Source organism: Plutella xylostella, chromosome 17 (genome assembly GCF_932276165.1).
Source record: "Plutella xylostella chromosome 17, ilPluXylo3.1, whole genome shotgun sequence".
In the NCBI taxonomy this organism is placed as follows: Eukaryota; Metazoa; Arthropoda; class Insecta; order Lepidoptera; family Plutellidae; genus Plutella; species Plutella xylostella.
The window spans coordinates 811,398-830,918 of record NC_063997.1 but is presented as its reverse complement, the minus strand read 5'-3'; the positions used below and the strand labels follow the sequence as shown (position 1 = coordinate 830,918).

Below are 19,521 nucleotides of genomic sequence, written 5' to 3'. Positions count from 1 at the left end.
TGGTGTCAATATTTTATCATGAAGTCGACACTGATGACTTTGTTCGTTCGTTCATCAATAAACGATCGCGATACACTTCCTGTGCAATACAGCAGACTTAGGGCCTGTTTCACAATGTCTGGATAATGGCTACCTGTGGGATAAAATACATGCTGTAATTATCTTAATCATAATTTTATTACAGAGAGTGGCAGCATGTCTTTTATCCCACAGGTAGGCATTATACAGACATTGTGAAACAGGCTCTTCTCATGAACATTATCCGCTTCGCTACTCGCTCAGCGCGGTTCTTATAACCGCTACTCAACTACCTGTCAGCGGCTGCCAACCTTTGAACTAATATGTGGTTTATTAAGTTAAACGTACCCACCCTATTGATCACGTTCGATTAGTTACCTATCGTGTAGGGTCGTGCTTTTGGTGATATGAACATGCTTTGGCAACAATTAGGTGTTTTGCGTTCATGCTGTCTATTTTAATTTTAAATAAGTACCTACCTAATCGATAAATTTTCATCAGCCTGTAATAGTATTCCCTCAGCGATGTAAACTTCGCACATACTAAAGTAGAGATACTAAACAACTTCGGAAAAAAATACTCCCTTTTGGAACAGAAAACTTTGTGCCCTCTAAAGTATTTATTATGATGAAAAATACCTTGATGAAGGCATCAACTGCAGTTTAAGTGGTGAAAGTTAAACCTAGCAGACTATAACCGTTAAAACGCCAGCGTTCACGTTAATCCGTTGAGCGTTGCGTGTTTGTTCGCGAGCTAATTGGATGCGTCGATGAAATGGGTTACAGCTAAATTAGAATGCAAATTGAAAATTACACATTTTACACCTGCTTTATTTAAATTCACTCCATTACCTGCCAAGTTTCGCGGTTGTTGCTTGGCTTTGTTATGAGACTTAAGCTAACCAAGTACGGATTAGGCATTTATCTTCTATAAAATTTAACGGTCTATTAATTACACCGATAAGTGCTTTTTAAAGTAGCTTTTGTACAACTTGTTTTGACACTAGGTAAAAAAGATATCAAAAGTTTGGCAATTTCTTTAGTCCAATTCAAATATTGGTAGATCCATTCATATATACTATTAAGATATATTTTTAATAAGTGCGTATTTTTTATCAGTGATTGTTAGGTAAACATAAAAGTTGAAAGCAACTTCAAGGTAAATAGTTGAGCACCCCTGGCCGCGGCCCGTGAGGTCAAAGCGCTGGATTACGTCAAACTATTGATTTGTTTTCTTTCATTTTATTCCTATGCATACACATTTGGGAGTTCTGTAAAACTTGTAAATGTAAATAACTATAATATTTCAGTCGATTTCGTCGTGGCGCTCCTTGGGACCTGTTTATTTTATAACTATCCAATTTCGAGGAGGCTTCTTTCTTACACCACAGATTTAATAACATCAGTATCTCCTCTATTTTTCGGTCAAGGGTTACCAATTATGATTAATTTGACATATCCCCCTTTGTCGATGAAGTAGTAGAATATTATAGCGGGTTACTAATTTGTCTGTGATCGGGCGACTCTTGCCCACATCAATATTATATGCCCACTTAAAGTTTCAATCTAAGCACACACGACGGCAGCTGGTATACTATATTGGTACAGTCATGTACAGTGTAGGTTCTACTACTCAATCTGTGACTTCAGCGGTAGCGGGTAGCCCCATCGGGAATCACTTACCTATATGAGTATACATGCCTATACTATATGTATGTAACTATGTACTAATAATATATGTCCTTTGTATTCGGATGTACGGTGGCCTGCGCCTAAAAGTATACAGGCGGAGTTTTTAAAATAGCGATCCCTGATGATGAAGGATATATCTGTTATAAATCCGTATCCATAAATTAGTATTTAAATTGTTCGGGACAAGAATAATAGTTTTATTTGTTAATAAATAAATATGTCTCTGGAAGTGAGGAAACTAGCGCCATCTAGTAGGAAGTAGCCTAACTATATAGTTCATCTATTCAACAACAGATGGCAGCACAGAACTAGAAGTTTCTACTAAGAACTAGAACATTAAGTCTTTTCTAGAGCTTTCTGGAATACTCTATCTTCCGTAGAGAATGGTATAAAAGGCGACGCTTGCGCCTCACAGGCATTCAGTTAAAAAAAGCAAACAGCGAAGAAAGAACAAGAAGAAGAACAAGCAAGCAACAGCTCTAGCTCTCTCACTTCCTGACTGGTGAACAGAATAGAAGTCTTTCATTCCTGATCCCTGCCCGCCGTACTTCCCTCAACCAGAATAGGTGCACCCCGCACATTTGGTCCTTCGAGCCGGATACTTCGTCGTTGCAGGAAGTCGGATCAAGAATGCCGATCACCACGAGAGCCGACGCCGCTGTCGCTGCCACCGCCGACGCCGCTGTCGCTGCCGCTATCGAGGCCGCCGACGATGCCGCTGGGCCTGCCGCTGCCGGTGCCGCCGCCGCTTCTGTCTCCGCCACGCCCACAGAAACCTCTTCCGCTGCCGTGAAGAAGGCCGGAGCAGAAGCTCTCACCACCGCTGCTGCCGTGTCACAGAAACCCCAGCCCGTCGCCGCGTCGTCACAGAAGTGCAAGTCGAAGAGTAGCAAGTCTGCGCGTGCGCTGCGAATAGCTCGAGCCAAGGAAGAGATGCTGAGAATACAACTCGAGCTCGCCGCCGCACGCATCGCCGTCTTGGAAGCAGAAAGTAGTGAAGACGAAGATGAAGAGCAGTCGGAATACGCTGACAGTGGGAAGGTAGAAGAGTGGCTGGATCAAACGGGAGTGCCACCACAGCTACAAGCTCCGCCGCCTGCGCCCTGCGCCCCCGCCGGTGTCGCCCCCGTTGCTGCCGCCCCTGTCATCGTCGCCGCCGCGGCCGCCCCCGTCGTCGTCGCAGCCGCCACTGCCGCCGCGCCTGCACACGCCGCCCCCGTCGCCGCGGCCGCCCCCGTCGTCGCAGCCGCCACTGCCGCCGCGCCTGCACACGCCGCCCCCGTCGCCGCGGCCGCCCCCGATGCAGCCGCCACCGCCGCCGCGCCTGCACACGCCGCCCCCGCCGCCGCGGCCTACCCGACTGACGCCGTGCTGCCGCTTCACTCATCGTACCCACAAGCGGGTACCTACTATGAAGCCCTACAGTCAAGAAACCAACCGCAACAGTACGTCCCAGCCGCAGCGAGTCAGCAACAGAAAATCAACCTCTCCGAGCTGGCATCTGCAATAACGCTAGCCGCGCAGGCCGGGCAGAGGGCTGCACCGCGCTACCACACGGAGCTGCCTATATTCGCCGGCTCACATCACGAGTGGCTGTCGTTCCGTGCGAGCTTCTATGAAACAGCCGATAGCTTCACCGAGACAGACAACGTGGCAAGACTACGACGAAGCCTGAGAGGAAGAGCCAAGGAAGCAGTCGAGAATCTGCTGATATTGAATGCACGCGCCACAGACATCATGCGCGCCCTGGAGTCTCGCTTCGGCCGCCCCGACTCCATCGCCATGTCCGAGCTCGACCGCCTGCGTGCGCTGCCGCGCCTCACGGACAACCCGCGCGACGTCTGCGTGTTCGCCAGCCGCGTGCTCAACGTCGTCGCCAGTCTGCGCGCGCTCGACCGCATACACTACCTCTACAGCCCGGAGGCCACGAAGATCACGATAGAGAAGCTGACGCCCGCACTACGCTACAGATGGTTTGACTACTCCGCTACTCAGACTACAGAAGAGCCGGACCTACTGAAGCTCTCCAGGTTTCTGCAAAGAGAAGCCGACGTCTGCGGGCCCTACGCACAGCCAGAGGCGGAACCCACAGAGCACAGTCAAAACAGAATGCAGAGAGCTTACACCACAGCGGCCACAGTCATAGAAAAAATAGTGAAATGCCGCCACTGCGCCACAGAGGGACACAACATCACTGAGTGTCCAGAGTTCCAAGCAACAGACGTGAACTCGCGATGGGAAATAGCTAAATCGCAGCGACTATGTTTCCGATGCCTTCGCTACAAGAATAAAACCCACAGTTGCAAGCGAAACCGCTGCGGAGAAGATGGCTGCAATTATTTCCATCATAGATTGCTGCACTTTCGAAGATCAACAGAAACCGGACCGGAAACAAAGAACAGCGAAACAGTATCGTCGATGTGGTCGCCGCGAAAAACACACGCGTATCTGAAGATTGTACCTGCCACGATCGCTGGACCGGCGGGAGAGGTACACACGCACGCTCTGCTCGACGATGGCTCTACCGTCACGCTTATAGATGCGGCCATAGCAAGACAGACGGGCCTCACGGGCCCCATCGAGCCGCTCAACATAGCCGCCATCGCCGACACCAAGATAAACGCGTGCCATTCTCGTCGCGTCAAAGTGACTCTACAGGGAGAACGCGCGCAGTACACTATCCAGGCGCGGACCATCGACAATATTCGACTCTCCGCACAGATGGTGAAAAATGAAGATCTTCGGAGTTGTGCTCATCTGCGTGACATCGCACAGCACCTGCAATACGAAGCAGCAAGACCAAAGATCCTCATCGGTCAAGACAATTGTCATCTTCTCATCGCGAGCGAGGTGCGCCAAGGACAGCAGGATGAACCCGTCGCCTCACACACGCCTCTAGGCTGGGTTCTTCACGGAGCGCACACGAGGATGGTGGACAAGAAACACCATAGAGTCAACTGCCAGACTACGCGTGAAGATGACCTGTGTGAGCCAGTCATCGTGCCCACACACCCCCACAGCAACTTAGAAGGACGCGCCACCAGTACTCTCGCCAAGTGTACAAAACAGACAGAAGCCTCACGTTCACGTCGTTACGCCGCCCGTCGCCACGCCTCCATCGAAGATCATAGTACAGTCCACGACAGGCGATGGGCATCGAAGATGAACGTGAGCAGCAAAGCTACGCGAGATGTACACAGACTGAAAGGGCGCCCCCACAGTGTGGTCCAGACTACAGCCACAGATCAATGCCACAGACGAAAAGAACCGCCGCGCCACCGCAGCCGCCGCCGCCGCCGCCGTCGCCGTCGCCGAGAGCAACTGATGAAGGAGCCTACAGAGAGCGACGAGCGAGCTGGCCATCCTGCCCCCCGAGCCTGCGGAGCCAGACGTCCCTCACCGAGTTCTGCAATGACGACCACGGCGTCAATGCACGGCGGGAGTAATGTTCGGGACAAGAATAATAGTTTTATTTGTTAATAAATAAATATGTCTCTGGAAGTGAGGAAACTAGCGCCATCTAGTAGGAAGTAGCCTAACTATATAGTTCATCTATTCAACAACAGATGGCAGCACAGAACTAGAAGTTTCTACTAAGAACTAGAACATTAAGTCTTTTCTAGAGCTTTCTGGAATACTCTATCTTCCGTAGAGAATGGTATAAAAGGCGACGCTTGCGCCTCACAGGCATTCAGTTAAAAAAAGCAAACAGCGAAGAAAGAACAAGAAGAAGAACAAGCAAGCAACAGCTCTAGCTCTCTCACTTCCTGACTGGTGAACAGAATAGAAGTCTTTCATTCCTGATCCCTGCCCGCCGTACTTCCCTCAACCAGAATAGGTGCACCCCGCACATAAATCTCCCTACTGTGGAATTAGGAAGTGCTAATCGGATCTACAGAAGGGATAAAAAAAATTGTCTTAGGAAACCAGGTTATTTCTAATATACCGGCGAGCAATGAAAAAGTTCCTCCTGCCAGTGTCGTGTCACTGGAACTTTTACATTGCTCGTAAGTGTATTATGAGTCTGAATTCAAGCATCAAAGTTTCTCACTTATTCGGTGAATAGGCGTGATTTAACGACATCCTCTTTGCTCAGCGAAAGAGCGACCATTCGAATTACGAATGCAATCGAGTTACCAGCACCACACGGAAGGGATGTGTGGGTTGCCAGCGCTAAAAAAAATGCTGGAAGTAGCAGAAGAGAAAAGTAGGTCGTATGTTTAAAAAATCCATCACATCCGGCTAAGTAGCCACTGTAAAAGGATCGGACGGACGGAGATCTTAAAATCCCTTTTCTGACTAAAAACGCATAAAATTGCAGTTTCTTACTCTTTTACGGGAAAACGACAAAACCAATTTTGAGTGAATTTGACTTAAACATAATATGCATTTAACACAGGATACTTTTTATCCCGCAATTCCCACGGGAGACCCTTTTAACACACATGGCGGCACTCCACCGTGGAGGTACATAAAAGCGAGGCAAAGCTCGTAGACAACAGCTAGTCACAAAAATGAAGTGCGAAGTATCGATAGGTGATTGAGCAGATCGCTTTTGTCTGGAAGCCCGCCAACAGCTGACTGATCCTCGAAGAACTGTCACGTTGTGTAAATGTGTTGTTCGCGCCATCCAATGATCTGGAGTGCTTAGTTTCTTCAATTTTGTATACTGTAGTTAAGTTATAGCTTTTGTGACATATTTTTTGTTGTCTGTTGATCGAGTTGTCGAAATATTTTTTAATTTAATTAATGATATTTCAAGGGGCTTTTGCCACAGCAGTGGGGAAGTGATGGGTTGTGTGTGATGATGATGATCTATTTGGTGAAATATTGCAGATCTTCTTATTTGGACCAATTGAAGTAGGTATTGTATCGCAAGATCCCAATAAATTTTGGGTAAACCAGCATTTTTTTTAATGTAAGAGCAAAGACCATGATTGCTCAATAAATAATACACATACACACAGTTTATTAATTAAACAACATGTCAATAGGTTAAGTTTAACTAGAATCACTCTTCCTTCACCATGTTTTCGTTAACGAAACTAGTAAATAATAAATAGGAATACGTTGTTAACAGTAAAAAATCAAAGTACACAACTTACAGTCTGGTTTAAATTCACTCAATAGAATTTTATAACTTATCTAAATTGCCAACAGAAGCTGCAAAAAACTAAGTATCTAGTTCTAGTTTTACACAAAAGTGTAATCAATATGTTTTATGTTTTATCAATACAAGACTAATGAAAGTAATCGCAATACACACAATATCATGTAGATGAGCAAACTTGATTTCAATGCAGCTATTCCACGAAGCGATGTATTTCGAACTCACATTGGATTGGCTTACGCTGCACTACTTTGAATATTGTACCGGATAATTTTATAGCCATCGTTATTGAGTTACTTGAATCAAACAACGTTCGGACGGGATATTCAGGAATCACTGGCAATGCATTTATTTCTTTAAGAATTCATATTCAAAATTCAACATTTGAATTAGTTTTATCAGGCAATGGTTTAAAATGCCTTATTGCTATATAGTTTATGGATTTTTTAATGTTTAAGCTCCAATTTCTCCATAGTCTGTTAAATAACCGACCAGGGATTGGTTCATCAATTATACGTCATATCCATATAATTTTTTTGACAGATGTGTCAAAAGTCATTCATGGTTATGCTCTAACCGACTCTGGAGAAATTGGCACTTACCTAAGTATATAATTATAAAATAGTGATGCAATCGTATTGTACTACTTAAATATATTTGAATTGTTGTTGAATCACTTTGAGATTGCTGGCAAGCCTCAAATACCAGTACACTGTTGGAGAAATGTATCCCATTTCATTTTCGGACCGCCACGCCGATGCCAGACTCTAAACTTATTTGTTAATCCAACAAACAAAACTAAAATACTTTGATGCTTTGTTTGTGTCAACCTTTATGTATGGACATTTCTGCTTTGACTTTAAATCTTATTGTGTAAGTTCTGATATGATAAAAATATTTGTTAGGAGAGAAAGGAGTACATTCCACGCAAATATGTAATTATAACAATGGAGTATGTCATTTCCACAACCTGAAACAACATTACAAAAACGTTTTCACAATTTCATTGTTTCTACAGAACTCATTAAATTATCTCCGTCCCATTCACTGAACTGTGCCATTCGGAACAACTGCAGCGAATTCTCCGCGCACATTTAAACTTTAAATAAAGAACAGAGACGTAATAATTAGTGCCAGTGTTTTCTCAAACGCTACTCAAAAACAAACGAATAAAGCTGCCAGCGACTTTACGCATCGCAACTCGCAACTGTCAACGCTTTACTGTGACAAAGTTGTATCGTGAGCACAATACGTCGCGGGGTGTCTCCGTGCCACAATACAGTGCCTGCGAGGCTGTAGGTACAGTCAGCTGCATAAGTAAGCTATACAATTTTGTTCCTTGTCAAACTACGTAGGTACTAAACAAAACGCAATGTTTGAATGAATGAATAGATCTTGGGAGTTTGATAAGCTACAAATGTGTAGCTACATGCAGCTGACTGTACATGTAGGTACAGTGGCGTGCAAGCGAGACACGTGTAGTGCATTCGGCTCGCTGAGTTAAATATTCACTTCTAATTACTAAAGTTTGTGTTCGGCCGCGGTCTGTTCTCGAGAACACAGCATTGAATTAACTCGTATTTGTGTTGCCGTTTGTTCTGCAGCTGAGAGTAAGATTTATTGGGCATAGTTTGTTTACCGTCAAGTACTTGAGGTACCTACTACTTGAGGAAGATGATGTAAAATACAGGGAAGCCTTTTTGAATTTGTTATTGAAGCCTGAACTCATTTTTTTTACTTTATTTTATTTATTGATTATACGCATAGAGTTTACATAATGTACATTATTTCAAAGTCAAAGGCATTTATTTGCTGAATATATGTTACATAGATGATAATAATTATAGGTGATATTCATAGTCAGGCCTCAGGAGATGGTACAGTACGATCAACAAAAATACACAAAAACATCTATGTTACTACTTATATGACTTGTTAAAATCTAAACCAGTACAGTTTAGTTTTTGGTAAATATTGGAATACTTTTCTTTGTGTACAAAGCGGCTCAGAATGTTGTTAATCTGAGTTAAGTCCTGCAAAGTCCATTTTGAATTTAATTCCGGCGAGTGCTTCCCTCTCGTATGCACAGTGTAGTCGTCTACCTTTCCACATACAGACACCAGGGGATCATCAGATTTGTCTGCTTTTGAGGTTCTTAAGTATATTATGTATTCTTGCAATTTATTTATCATGTTTATAATTTGTATTGTATTGTATTTTATTTCATATAACAATATTAACAATTGTATTTGAAAATCTTAATGTCTACACCACCACCACGTAAAATAATATAATTAATGAATATGATGTGTTATACAAGTCAAACAATAAATTATTATCTATATTCAATTTACAATTATAATAGTCATTAAAATACGATGTGGATAGGTTACGTTAAATTTAAAATATTATCAACAATTAAAATTAAGTTAAAATTTAAATTAATTATTAATTATAAAAAAATGTCAGACTTATCAGTATCACTTAAATATTCTTCCACATTATAGTAACCCTTCTTTAACAAATACGATTTTAGATTGTTTTTGAATTTAGTATGGGAGACAATCTGTTTTAGATCGCTTGGTAGTTTATTAAACAGAAGCAGGGCCTGATATCTCGGTGTGTGTTTAAAAATGTTAAGCCGTGGACACATTTCAGTTTTTAGGTTTTTCCGCCTAGTCTTTAATCTTTCTGTACTTTCTGCAGCAGACTCGAATTTATTTAAGTGTTTGATGAGATTAGATGTGCAGACCAGGATGTTGGTGGATTTATATCGCATCAATATGACTGCTAAAATAAAATAAGTGATTAATTTATCCCGGAATTCTCACTTTTTAAGGCCAAGTCTATGGAGTAAATCGAGTTAATGTAATTTTAATTAGGAAGAAGGCCAGGCGCTCCTGATGGGATTTCATTAGCGGGCGAGCGCGGGAAACTGTATTTTCCACCATCCATTTGCATTTTTCTCTCTGTAACAAGGTCCTGAAAACAATTTACTATCGATTGCCACGTAATTGACTTTTTATTAAATTTGCACTGGCAATTGTTTTGCAATGTTGGTAATGTAAATGGTAATACACGTCTAAATAACTATTTTATTATTACAGCATTATTCTTTAGTACACTTGACCCCTCTTTAAACAAAATATCCTTCCACCCTAAGGTTGTCTTGAAAAAATCGCTTTAAGCGATAAGACCGCCATTTTTGTACATATTTGTTAGTGATGGAACAGGGCTTTAAATAAACAGGATTCCTTTAGTAAATTAGTATTTATTCAAAAGTAATTTTGCACAAACATTACGTTACAAATTACAACCACAGAGAAGATAGATTACTATTCAGTGGCGCCACCTGACGGGCGTGCGACTACAATAGAAATATAAATGTTTCGTTATACACAACAAACTTCAACACCTGCCCTTAAACTAAACATTTTATACCTAAACCAAGATCAGAAACACAATGTAAATGTTTATCTTTACTTAATGATTTTGTTAATACATCTGCAGGCATATTTTCAGTACACAAATATTCTAAGTTAACAATTTTATCTTTAACAACCTGTCTCACAAAATGATGCCTTATGTCTATATGTTTACTCCTACTATGATGAATTTGACTATTGCATAGTTTTTGTGCTGACTGACTATCATTGTACAGAGTAACTGGTAAATACATACCTATACATTCATTTAGAAAACTTCTAATAAACTTAGCTTCTTTAGCTCCCTCACATAAAGCCATGTACTCAGCTTCTGTGCTCGAAAGTGCCACAGTTCGCTGCTTACGACTTTCCCACGACACTGTGGAAACACCAACTTTAAAAACATACCCTGTATAAGAGCGTCTGTCTAATTGATTTGACGCCCAGTCAGCATCAACATATCCTGTAACAGATAACACGGATTTTTCATATACAATATGATAGTCTAATGTACCCTTCAAATATCGCAGAATACGTTTTGCTGCTTTCCAGTGGGTGTCATTGTGGCAATTGTTGAATTTGCTTAACAAACTTGCCGCATGTGCTATGTCTGGCCGAGTACATACTGCTATGTACATGATGCATCCCATAAGACTTCTATAATTTGAATCAATATCATTCTTCTCTCCTTTTTCAAATTTCATGCCAATTTCTAATGGTGTGCCAACAGGCTTACAGTCTGACATATTAAATTGCTCCAATACTTTCATTATGTAATTTTTCTGATCAAGAGTAATCTTATTTTCTTCCTGTCTCAAGTTCATTCCCAATATATGATTAGCTCGACCAAGATCTCTCATTTCAAATGTCCTCATCAGTTCTTCCTTTAGTTTTTCTTTTTCAGGAGTATCCTTGCTGAATAGTAATATGTCATCAACATAAAGGGCTAGTATAATGAGATCTCCTGCATCATCCGTTTTAATATAAACACAGGGTTCACTGACTGATCTTCTGAACTGCAGGTTTAACAATGCATTATCTATCTTATCATACCAACTTTTGAGGCTTGTTTTAGACCATATATTGCTTTATTCAATTTGAATACATACTCTTCTTTGCCTTCCACTTTGTACCCATCTAGCTGCTCCATGAAAACAGTTTCTGCAAGATCACCATTTAAAAATGCTGTTTTCACATCCATATGGTCCACATGCATATTCAGATTGACAGCTAGAGCAAGTAAGGTACGTATGGTAGAGTATATTACCACAGGTGAGTAGGTTTCCTTGTAATCTATTCCATATCTCTGAGTAAATCCTTTAGCAACAAGTCGGGCTTTATAGCGTTTTAACTCACCATTCGGTCCCAGCTTTTTCTTAAAGACCCATTTGCACTTGACAGCTTTCTTTCCTTCAGGTAGTAATGTTAGATTCCAAGCTTTATTTTTCTCAAAGGATTCATACTCATCTGCTATTGCCTTCTTCCAGTGTTCTTTTTCAGGACTGGATAGTGCATCCTGTATTGTTAACGGTTCATCAGATTGGCACATCTCTGTTGCACTCCGCACTATGGCAGCAGATTCCTCTACATCTTCATAATCACTTGATGTCGCATCTGTAGCCATACCAGGGGTCCACGTCGCATCTGAAGCATTATCAGAAACACAAGAATCAGAATCAGTGTGGCTAGAATCTAATATCTCTATGACAGGCATGAGCTCTTCTTCTTCATCTCTTTGACTAGCATTTTCATTATCTTCAATATTACTTGTGAGTTTTATTTGACTACTGGTAGCACTGTCATCCTTAAGTAATTTAAGATCTGAAGCCATTTTGTTTTCTAAAAATTGAACATCTCTTGACTTAATGCATTTAGAAAGATCCTCTGGGTCAATTAACCTATAGCCTTTTGATTCCGTGCAGTAGCCCACAAATATGTACCTCTTACTTTTAGCATCTAGTTTTCTTCGTTTTTGACCTGGTATCATAGCATAAGCAACACAACCAAACGTTCTCAGGTTAGATAAATCTACTTTATTACCTGTCCATTTCTCCTCGGGCGTGGTGCCTTTCACTGCCCTGCTAGGCGACTTGTTTTTAATGTAGATTGCTGTGTTCACAGCCTCCGCCCAGAGCCTTTTGTCCATTCCAGCGTCTTGCAGCATGCACCGAGCTGCTTCCATAATTGTACGATTTGCTCTCTCCGCGACACCATTTTGCTGCGGGGAGTATGGCACTGTGGTCTGGTGCTCGATGCCATGCTCTCTCAGAAACATCTGAAATTGGTTATTGACATATTCACATCCATTATCTGTTCTAATTTTCTTTATTTTCAAATCAGTTTGGTTTTCTACATAGCTCTTAAACATCTTAAATGCTGAAAACACTTCATCTTTAGTCTTAATGAAATAGCCAAAGGTCATTCTTGTGTAATCATCTATGAATGTTAGCAGATATCTAGCACCACTATAAGAGGAAACTGACATTGGACCACACAAATCTGAGTGTATAAGGCCTAGTTTATCTGTTGCCCTATTATAAGATTGTTCCGGAAACGGCAATCTGCTTTGTTTCCCTTCGATGCATGCAACACAAGGACTATGTTTTCCACCAGTATAATTAATTCCATTAGCCATACCGTTTTTAAGTAGATCCATGCTTCGTCTATTCAGATGTCCGAGTCTCCGATGCCATAACTCCTGGGTTGACTGAGCCTTGCACAATTTTATAGTCTCAACTGGTTGGCTCTCATTAGTAAACTGAGCCACTGCCGGTAGTGTAGAAGATGGCCCACACTCGGACAGAACCACTGACTCACACGCTGCCACCGCTGCTAGCTGATTTGCAGTTACACACTTTGGAATCTCCATGTTTAGTTGATAAACATCATTTACTTTAGTAGCACTTTCAATCACTGTCCCACCAAAGCAAATACTGCACTCTTGACTGTCAAAATGCACCTGAAGACCCTTAGCTGTCATCTTACTGACAGAGAGCAAACTCGTAGACAAGTCCGGCACATAAATAACATCACTTATTTTTGTTATTTCTTGTTTTCCATTTAACAATAGTTCTACATCACCGTGTCCTTCACTATTTATTTTCTGATTATTTGCAACTGTCACTAACCGAGGATTGTCCACAACATAGTTTTTTAATAAGTTTTTGTTGTTTGTCATGTGAGAAGTAGCACCAGAGTCCACATACCACGCATTCGAGTTAATGTCCACTGCTAATGCTGTTAGTAATGTTCCATTCCATGCCTTTTCACAATCCTCACCACTTTTATTTATAGTTTTCAATGGACAGTTTCTAGCAAAATGACCTGATTGTTTACAAACATAACACTTAACCCTCGAGTGTTTGTTTACACCTCTTGATAACCTATTTGTCAACAATGCACTTTCTTCACATTTATCAAAGTCTCTGCGCAAGTTCTCTTGCAATAGTTTACTTTTCACGTTTTCACTGCACAGTTTAATGTTTGAATTTTCCAATGTCATTATAAGTGGATCGTAGTCTGCCGGTAAACCACTTAAAATTATCACTGAGAGAAAATCATCGTCCAACGGGGCGTTTATGTCTCTTAGTTGTTGATCTAAGTCGGTGATCTTCGTCAGATAAGCTTCCATGTCACCAAATAGTTCTAGCTTCAGCCCAAACAGTGTACGCAAAAGACCGAGTCTTCTACATAACCCGCGATCTTCATAAGCCGTTTTTAGGTTAGTCCAGGCTTCGTATCCAGTCTTAGCATTTCGTACATGAGAAAATGACGAGGGCTGCACCATCAAGCAAATCTTTGCGAGCGCCTTCTGTTGTTTGCGATCATCTGTGACCTTGGGTGCTCCCGGCGACGACTCTTCGATGCAGTCCCACAAGTCTTCGTGTATCAAATACATACGCATTAGAAATTTCCAGTTCCCGTAGTTAGCGATACCATTTAGCTTTTCAAAGTTTACGGAAATTCCTGAACTTGTGGCAGAAGACATGGCGACGCCACCGGCTCCAACCGGCGCCATATCACTTTTATCCATCTTGATTTATGGATAATTTAATCAAAAATACTCTTGAACTTTTATTTTTCGCGCATCCTGGGCCCATAACGTGATGGAACAGGGCTTTAAATAAACAGGATTCCTTTAGTAAATTAGTATTTATTCAAAAGTAATTTTGCACAAACATTACGTTACAAATTACAACCACAGAGAAGATAGATTACTATTACCTGACGGGCGTGCGACTACAATAGAAATATAAATGTTTCGTTATACACAACAAACTTCAACAGTTAGTATTTAAGTTTTGTAAGTTTCTTTTACGTGTGTGTGTACAAATAAAGAATATTCTATTCTATTCTATTCTGTTTTACAACAATAAAGGAAATACTAGATTTTAACTAGTACTTGTATTTACACGCAAATGGTATTTATTTCACTCGCGTTATAAACGTAAAATATTGTGAAATTAACAATTGAACATCACAAATATCAGGTTTTTGTAAAAATCTCTCAAGAAAAAAACTCAAATTTCCATAATTCCAAGCTACCTGACATGTCGGATGTCACTCCACGCATAATCAGTGCTGTCCTGGGAGCGTTCTGGTCAAAATAATTAAGCCATGACAGGGGATCGGGAGGGCTACTCTACCTATACTTCGATTCTGTAAATCTACAGAATCGAAGTATAGGAGCACAGCTGCACTAACCACAACTCTGACTCGTTGATTGTTACTTGACAGCTCCGAAACTTCGATTTCGGCAAGCAAGACCAGTATTCCAGTAAAGTCTTTACCTTTGGCTTACCTTAGCTAAGGTTTTGCTGTGCTAATCACGACTATAGCTAGATGCAATAAAAGTAGCACAGACGTATTTCGGGTTTGGCGGTGCTTCCAGATGTCGGTGACGCCTCTTTGTTTTTTACTTTTCCAGCGATTTCCCATCGTATTTCGATGCTAGAGTAGCTCTTCAGCTTTGTAAGTTCCTATTTCCCAGTGGAGCAGCAACGTGACACGAGAGTGACTGCGGCGCCCAATAGCAGGCCGGCTCTTTGCAAATGAGATAATTGTGTAAGTGTATTTGTCTTGTTAGTCGGTCCCGCTGTTGCTGTGCAGAATTGCAGCTTGGAATTAGATGGGATGAGAGTTTTGTGATGAATTTTAGGTTGGTGCGTTGAGTTGTAGTGTTTTTAGCGTGTGATGGTTATGTTTTTGTTGTAAATAATTGTCACTGACTGCCTGGTATGCCAGACGCGTTTAAGGTAGATTCGTCAATCGTTACTTTCATGCACTCCTATGTAGCAATAGAGCCAGTATTTCAATCCATCGGTCACGTCCGCGATCCGCGAAAATGTAAGCTTTTAAATAAATAATATCTAACCTGAAACCCTCGATACAATCAAATCATTCAGATGTTACTAACCACAGCGCAGTATGAACGTCGGTTAGTTTTTTAAAAACACGATTTAAAAAAGTGCGACAGTATTTTAAAAAGAAATTCCAATTTTAAACGTTCCACAAAAAAAAAACAAAAATGAAATAACAACATTTTTTACTTCCAAAACAATTAAGAGCCGCACTCGATGTAACTGCATCTGGCGAAACAGTTTTTGCGTGAAAAAAGAAAACGGTTTGAAAATGGAATGAATGTGTTCGTAATAGTTTGTAATGCACGGCGTCCCCTGGTTGGCTGGCCGCCAGCAGCTCGGCTCTAAGTGGCTCAGATTTACGCCAATGATTCGGTTGCTTAACCGCGTAAAGGCGAATGTACAACTGATTTGAGATGATTTCTTAAATGTTATATCGCATGTACACTATTTGTGACTTTAAAATGGTAGACATAGATGAAGCCCTCTTTTCGTTTTCATATATTTTTTATAATATACCTACTTAAGTAAACTTTAATTCCTATAAAGCGAATGATATTCAGAAAAGTGTCAAAAGCTCTTAGTCACTTTTAACACATCAGTGCCAACATTGAATCATACAATCCTCAGCAAGTATGCGTGACCTTAACTAAAATACCTTTCTAATAACAAAAGTTGAAATAATTAAGTCCTCATACTCAGCATGACAGAACCCTTATTCCGAGGTACACAGGGGTGTAATGTAAAATGTTAATGTGCATTTTTTCGCTACCAAATTGCAAGGTTGTGTTTCCCTAAATTGTTCCGAGCACCAGTAATTTGTATTACATTCTTCTTTCACAAATTATACCGTCACAAATTATAGGGTAATGTATATTGTAATACGTTTAAAGGTAAATTGTTCCTTGACTTTAAATATCAAGTCTAGTTTTAGTAACGTTTATAAATACGCTGCAAAATATTCGGAATTTATACATAAATTGTCGACAGATGGTGTCTTACAAGTTGCTATCGAATTACCTATCGACAATATTAGTGATTGGCACACTGCAGTGAAGTTTTCAACATTCTAAATTCACATCTTAAAATATGATAATGATAATGACCTATGTTTGCAAAACTATGATCAAAGTTTTTTTTTATCTAGAACGCGAAGAGCTTAACACGTTGACTGCCAACAACATTCTCAGTTGCTGTTAAACCTAGAAACCTGCCGCAATTTGGCCTCAGCTTCACACCCGGATAGTATCTGTGTTTGGCACGGTGAGGTGAGGACTATTAGCTCATACTTTGCTCGTCGCGATTGTTGTCTGAAATAAGATTACTTTTTGCAAAGAAGGTATATCAAAGTAAAAAAACAGTCGGCTAACTTAAAAAAATGTTGCTGCTGGTATACTAACTTATTTATACAAAGTATAATTTGATTTTATGATAGTGGTCATTATAATTATTACAAAAAAACCAACTGTATGCATCTAAAGATTTATGTGTCGGAATTTAATGTTTCCCTCACATTCAAACCAAGCGTGGCATAGAGCATAAAAAGACAAATATATTATTATGTCACTATAATATACATAATAAATTAGTAGAGAATAAGTATATTTATAATTTAAAATACGTAAATAATAGGTCACAATGGTTTCCGTAATAACAAAGCTACAATTTTGCTACGACGACGGCTTGCTACGGCGTAGCGGCGTAGCACACTGCTACGAAATTATCGTAGACCAATTTAGACCACTTTGCTGAAACGTTATAATTTTATTATTTACCCTCCACTCGTGTATTTTTCAAGTAAAATATTGTTTGATAGAGATTGCTTTTAGCTATAAGGCCGTCGAGTTGAGACCACGAACAGGCAAACGCAGCGTGGGACGCCCTCCTGCCCGCTGGACTGACGACCTTAGGCGGGTGGCGGGTAGTGGTTGGATGAGGAAGGCCGAGGACTGAGTGTTGTGGCTCTCCTTGGGAGAGGCCTATGTCCTGGGTGGATACTTATTGGCTGATGATGATGATGATGATGATAAGGCCGTCAACGGGGCATGCGCGGTTAATAGACATTAAGTTTTTTTGTACAACTTTAAGAAGTACTTCTAGTGTACAATAAAGTTTATATTCCATACGCTTGATTCAGAGTTCCTGCACATATCAAAACTTATTCAATTTAGTGTATTTTATTTTAGTTCGGAACGGTATGGGTGGATAAAACTTTATTTATTGAAAGCTTGTCAACTGGCGACGGCTGAAGCCACGTTTGATTGGTTGAGCCAATCAAAAGATAGACGAAAATTTATTTAAAACTTATTTATTGGTTTATGTTACGGTATGTATAGGAATATCTATTATCAATATAATAATGTGCTTACCGTACGTTGTACAATGTAAAGTAAAGTCCATTGAACTGCTCCAAGGCAACTTGTGTTTTCTCCATTACACATGTTTTTACAAAGTAACTTTCTTTTCGTGTTGTAATTTCGTGAGAGTTCGGGCGGGCCGCTACACCGTCTCATTAGTCCTTTATTAACTTGAGTAATTTCATGTTTATAAGTGCAGAATCATGTGAACTTTACTGCTTTTATATTTCATGAAGTTATTTACGACTTTACAAAACGCAACTTACACGAAACCACAACTATATTATTAAAAACGAGGTATATTGAAACTACCTTCATACAATTTATTACCCTGCAAGTTTTTGCAATTGAAGGCTTCGTTGTAAAAGGCACTAGGCCTAACAACGCTGTATTTCAGTCAGTCACGCCGAGTGACAATACGCGTGCTCTTTTGTTAAGTTCATTACACAAGGTCGCAGGTACCGAAGATCGAATTTTGCGTGTCACGGCGCCCTCAGCCGGCTATTTCGAGCCACGGGAGCGCTGCTGAAATTATTGGAGCAAAAATACGTTCATACTATAGCATGGCTAGTGGCTAGCCGCGGCTACCACCCCCGAGGGAATGACAAGACGGACGAGCCAGTCGTGGTACTCACGAGGCAAGTCTACATGTCTGCACGTTTTTCTTACCATGTGTGTGTTTCCGTAAGAAAATTGCCGTGATTATATTCACGAAAAACACCTAAGATCTGTATCTCTTTTCGAAACTACGCGATCCTCATTAAGCTACCAGCTCTTGAATGCCCTAAATCATTAGGGCGAAAACGAGCGTGCGAAATGTGCCGGCACATGGAGCGTGGACCGGTGTGTGGCGTGCTGTTCGATCGTGGGCGCGGAGGAGCCGTGCCGGAGCCACCGGCAGTCGGGCCCCCACGGCAGACGAGGCAGGCGGCGCCGCGAGCGTCAGCGCCCGCGCGCGCCACAACCACACATCAAATTTCGAACATAACCGCTCACGACAAAACCAGCCAGTGTTCAGTGCAGTGATCCAAAAAGTCCGCATGGACAGTGAGCCTCTGTGGTGGGCTGATCCCACACTATGCTCCAGCCAATAGGTCCCGGTGGCTCAATGCCCGACCTTAACAGTTTGTGCTTATTTCTTTCCCTTTTTTAAGGTGACGTCACCGGTCGGTCGATTTTGTGAGCTAGTTATATTAATTAGCTATATGTAAATGATGGTACATAATGAATCCAGTGAGTCGTGCTTGCATTGTCTGTGCTGTATAATGTAATTCCTAGAAATGCGAAGGCCGTCGAGTTATTGATTTATATTGCACACATATTTATTGCATTGTCAAGTCTATTAAGTAATTTCAGCTGTGTTTGTTCAAAGTGAACTTAATCCGGTTATTAACTTCTTTATGTTTGTTTAACTTGAGCACAGAGCTTAACTCAGTTGTGGAGTACTTTTATTTTGTAATGAGATAAGTTATTGTTAACTATTTAAAAGTTAATAAAACGAACAAAAACTGTTATTAAGTTATCACGACAACTATGTGTTAGTCATCAAGCGCTACCCTT

General features: G+C 41.0%; 2 protein-coding genes across 4 annotated transcripts in view; one reads left to right on the top strand and one right to left on the bottom strand.

The window, feature by feature from the left end:
• Positions 1-10,671: 10,671 nt before the first annotated feature.
• Positions 10,672-13,085, bottom strand: LOC119691389 (retrovirus-related Pol polyprotein from transposon TNT 1-94). The gene is made up of 5 exons (XM_048626854.1): positions 12,882-13,085; positions 12,285-12,519; positions 11,354-11,888; positions 10,871-11,159; positions 10,672-10,707 (listed from the first exon to the last, which is right to left on the bottom strand). Exons 2-5 carry the CDS (start codon positions 12,517-12,519, stop codon positions 10,672-10,674), a joined length of 1,095 nt encoding a protein of 364 aa, XP_048482811.1. The 5' UTR covers positions 12,882-13,085.
• A 5,002-nt stretch (positions 13,086-18,087) lies between these two features.
• Positions 18,088-19,521, top strand: part of LOC105398536 — a 60,359-nt gene continuing 58,925 nt past the window's right edge. For 2 of the 3 annotated variants that reach the window (XM_048627005.1, XM_048627006.1), the window contains exon 1: positions 18,091-19,085. The gene's annotated coding sequence lies outside the window, so the exon portion shown is untranslated. Of the gene's footprint in view, positions 19,086-19,521 lie in introns of all 3 variants that reach the window. The other variant, XM_048627007.1, reaches the window with a different exon arrangement.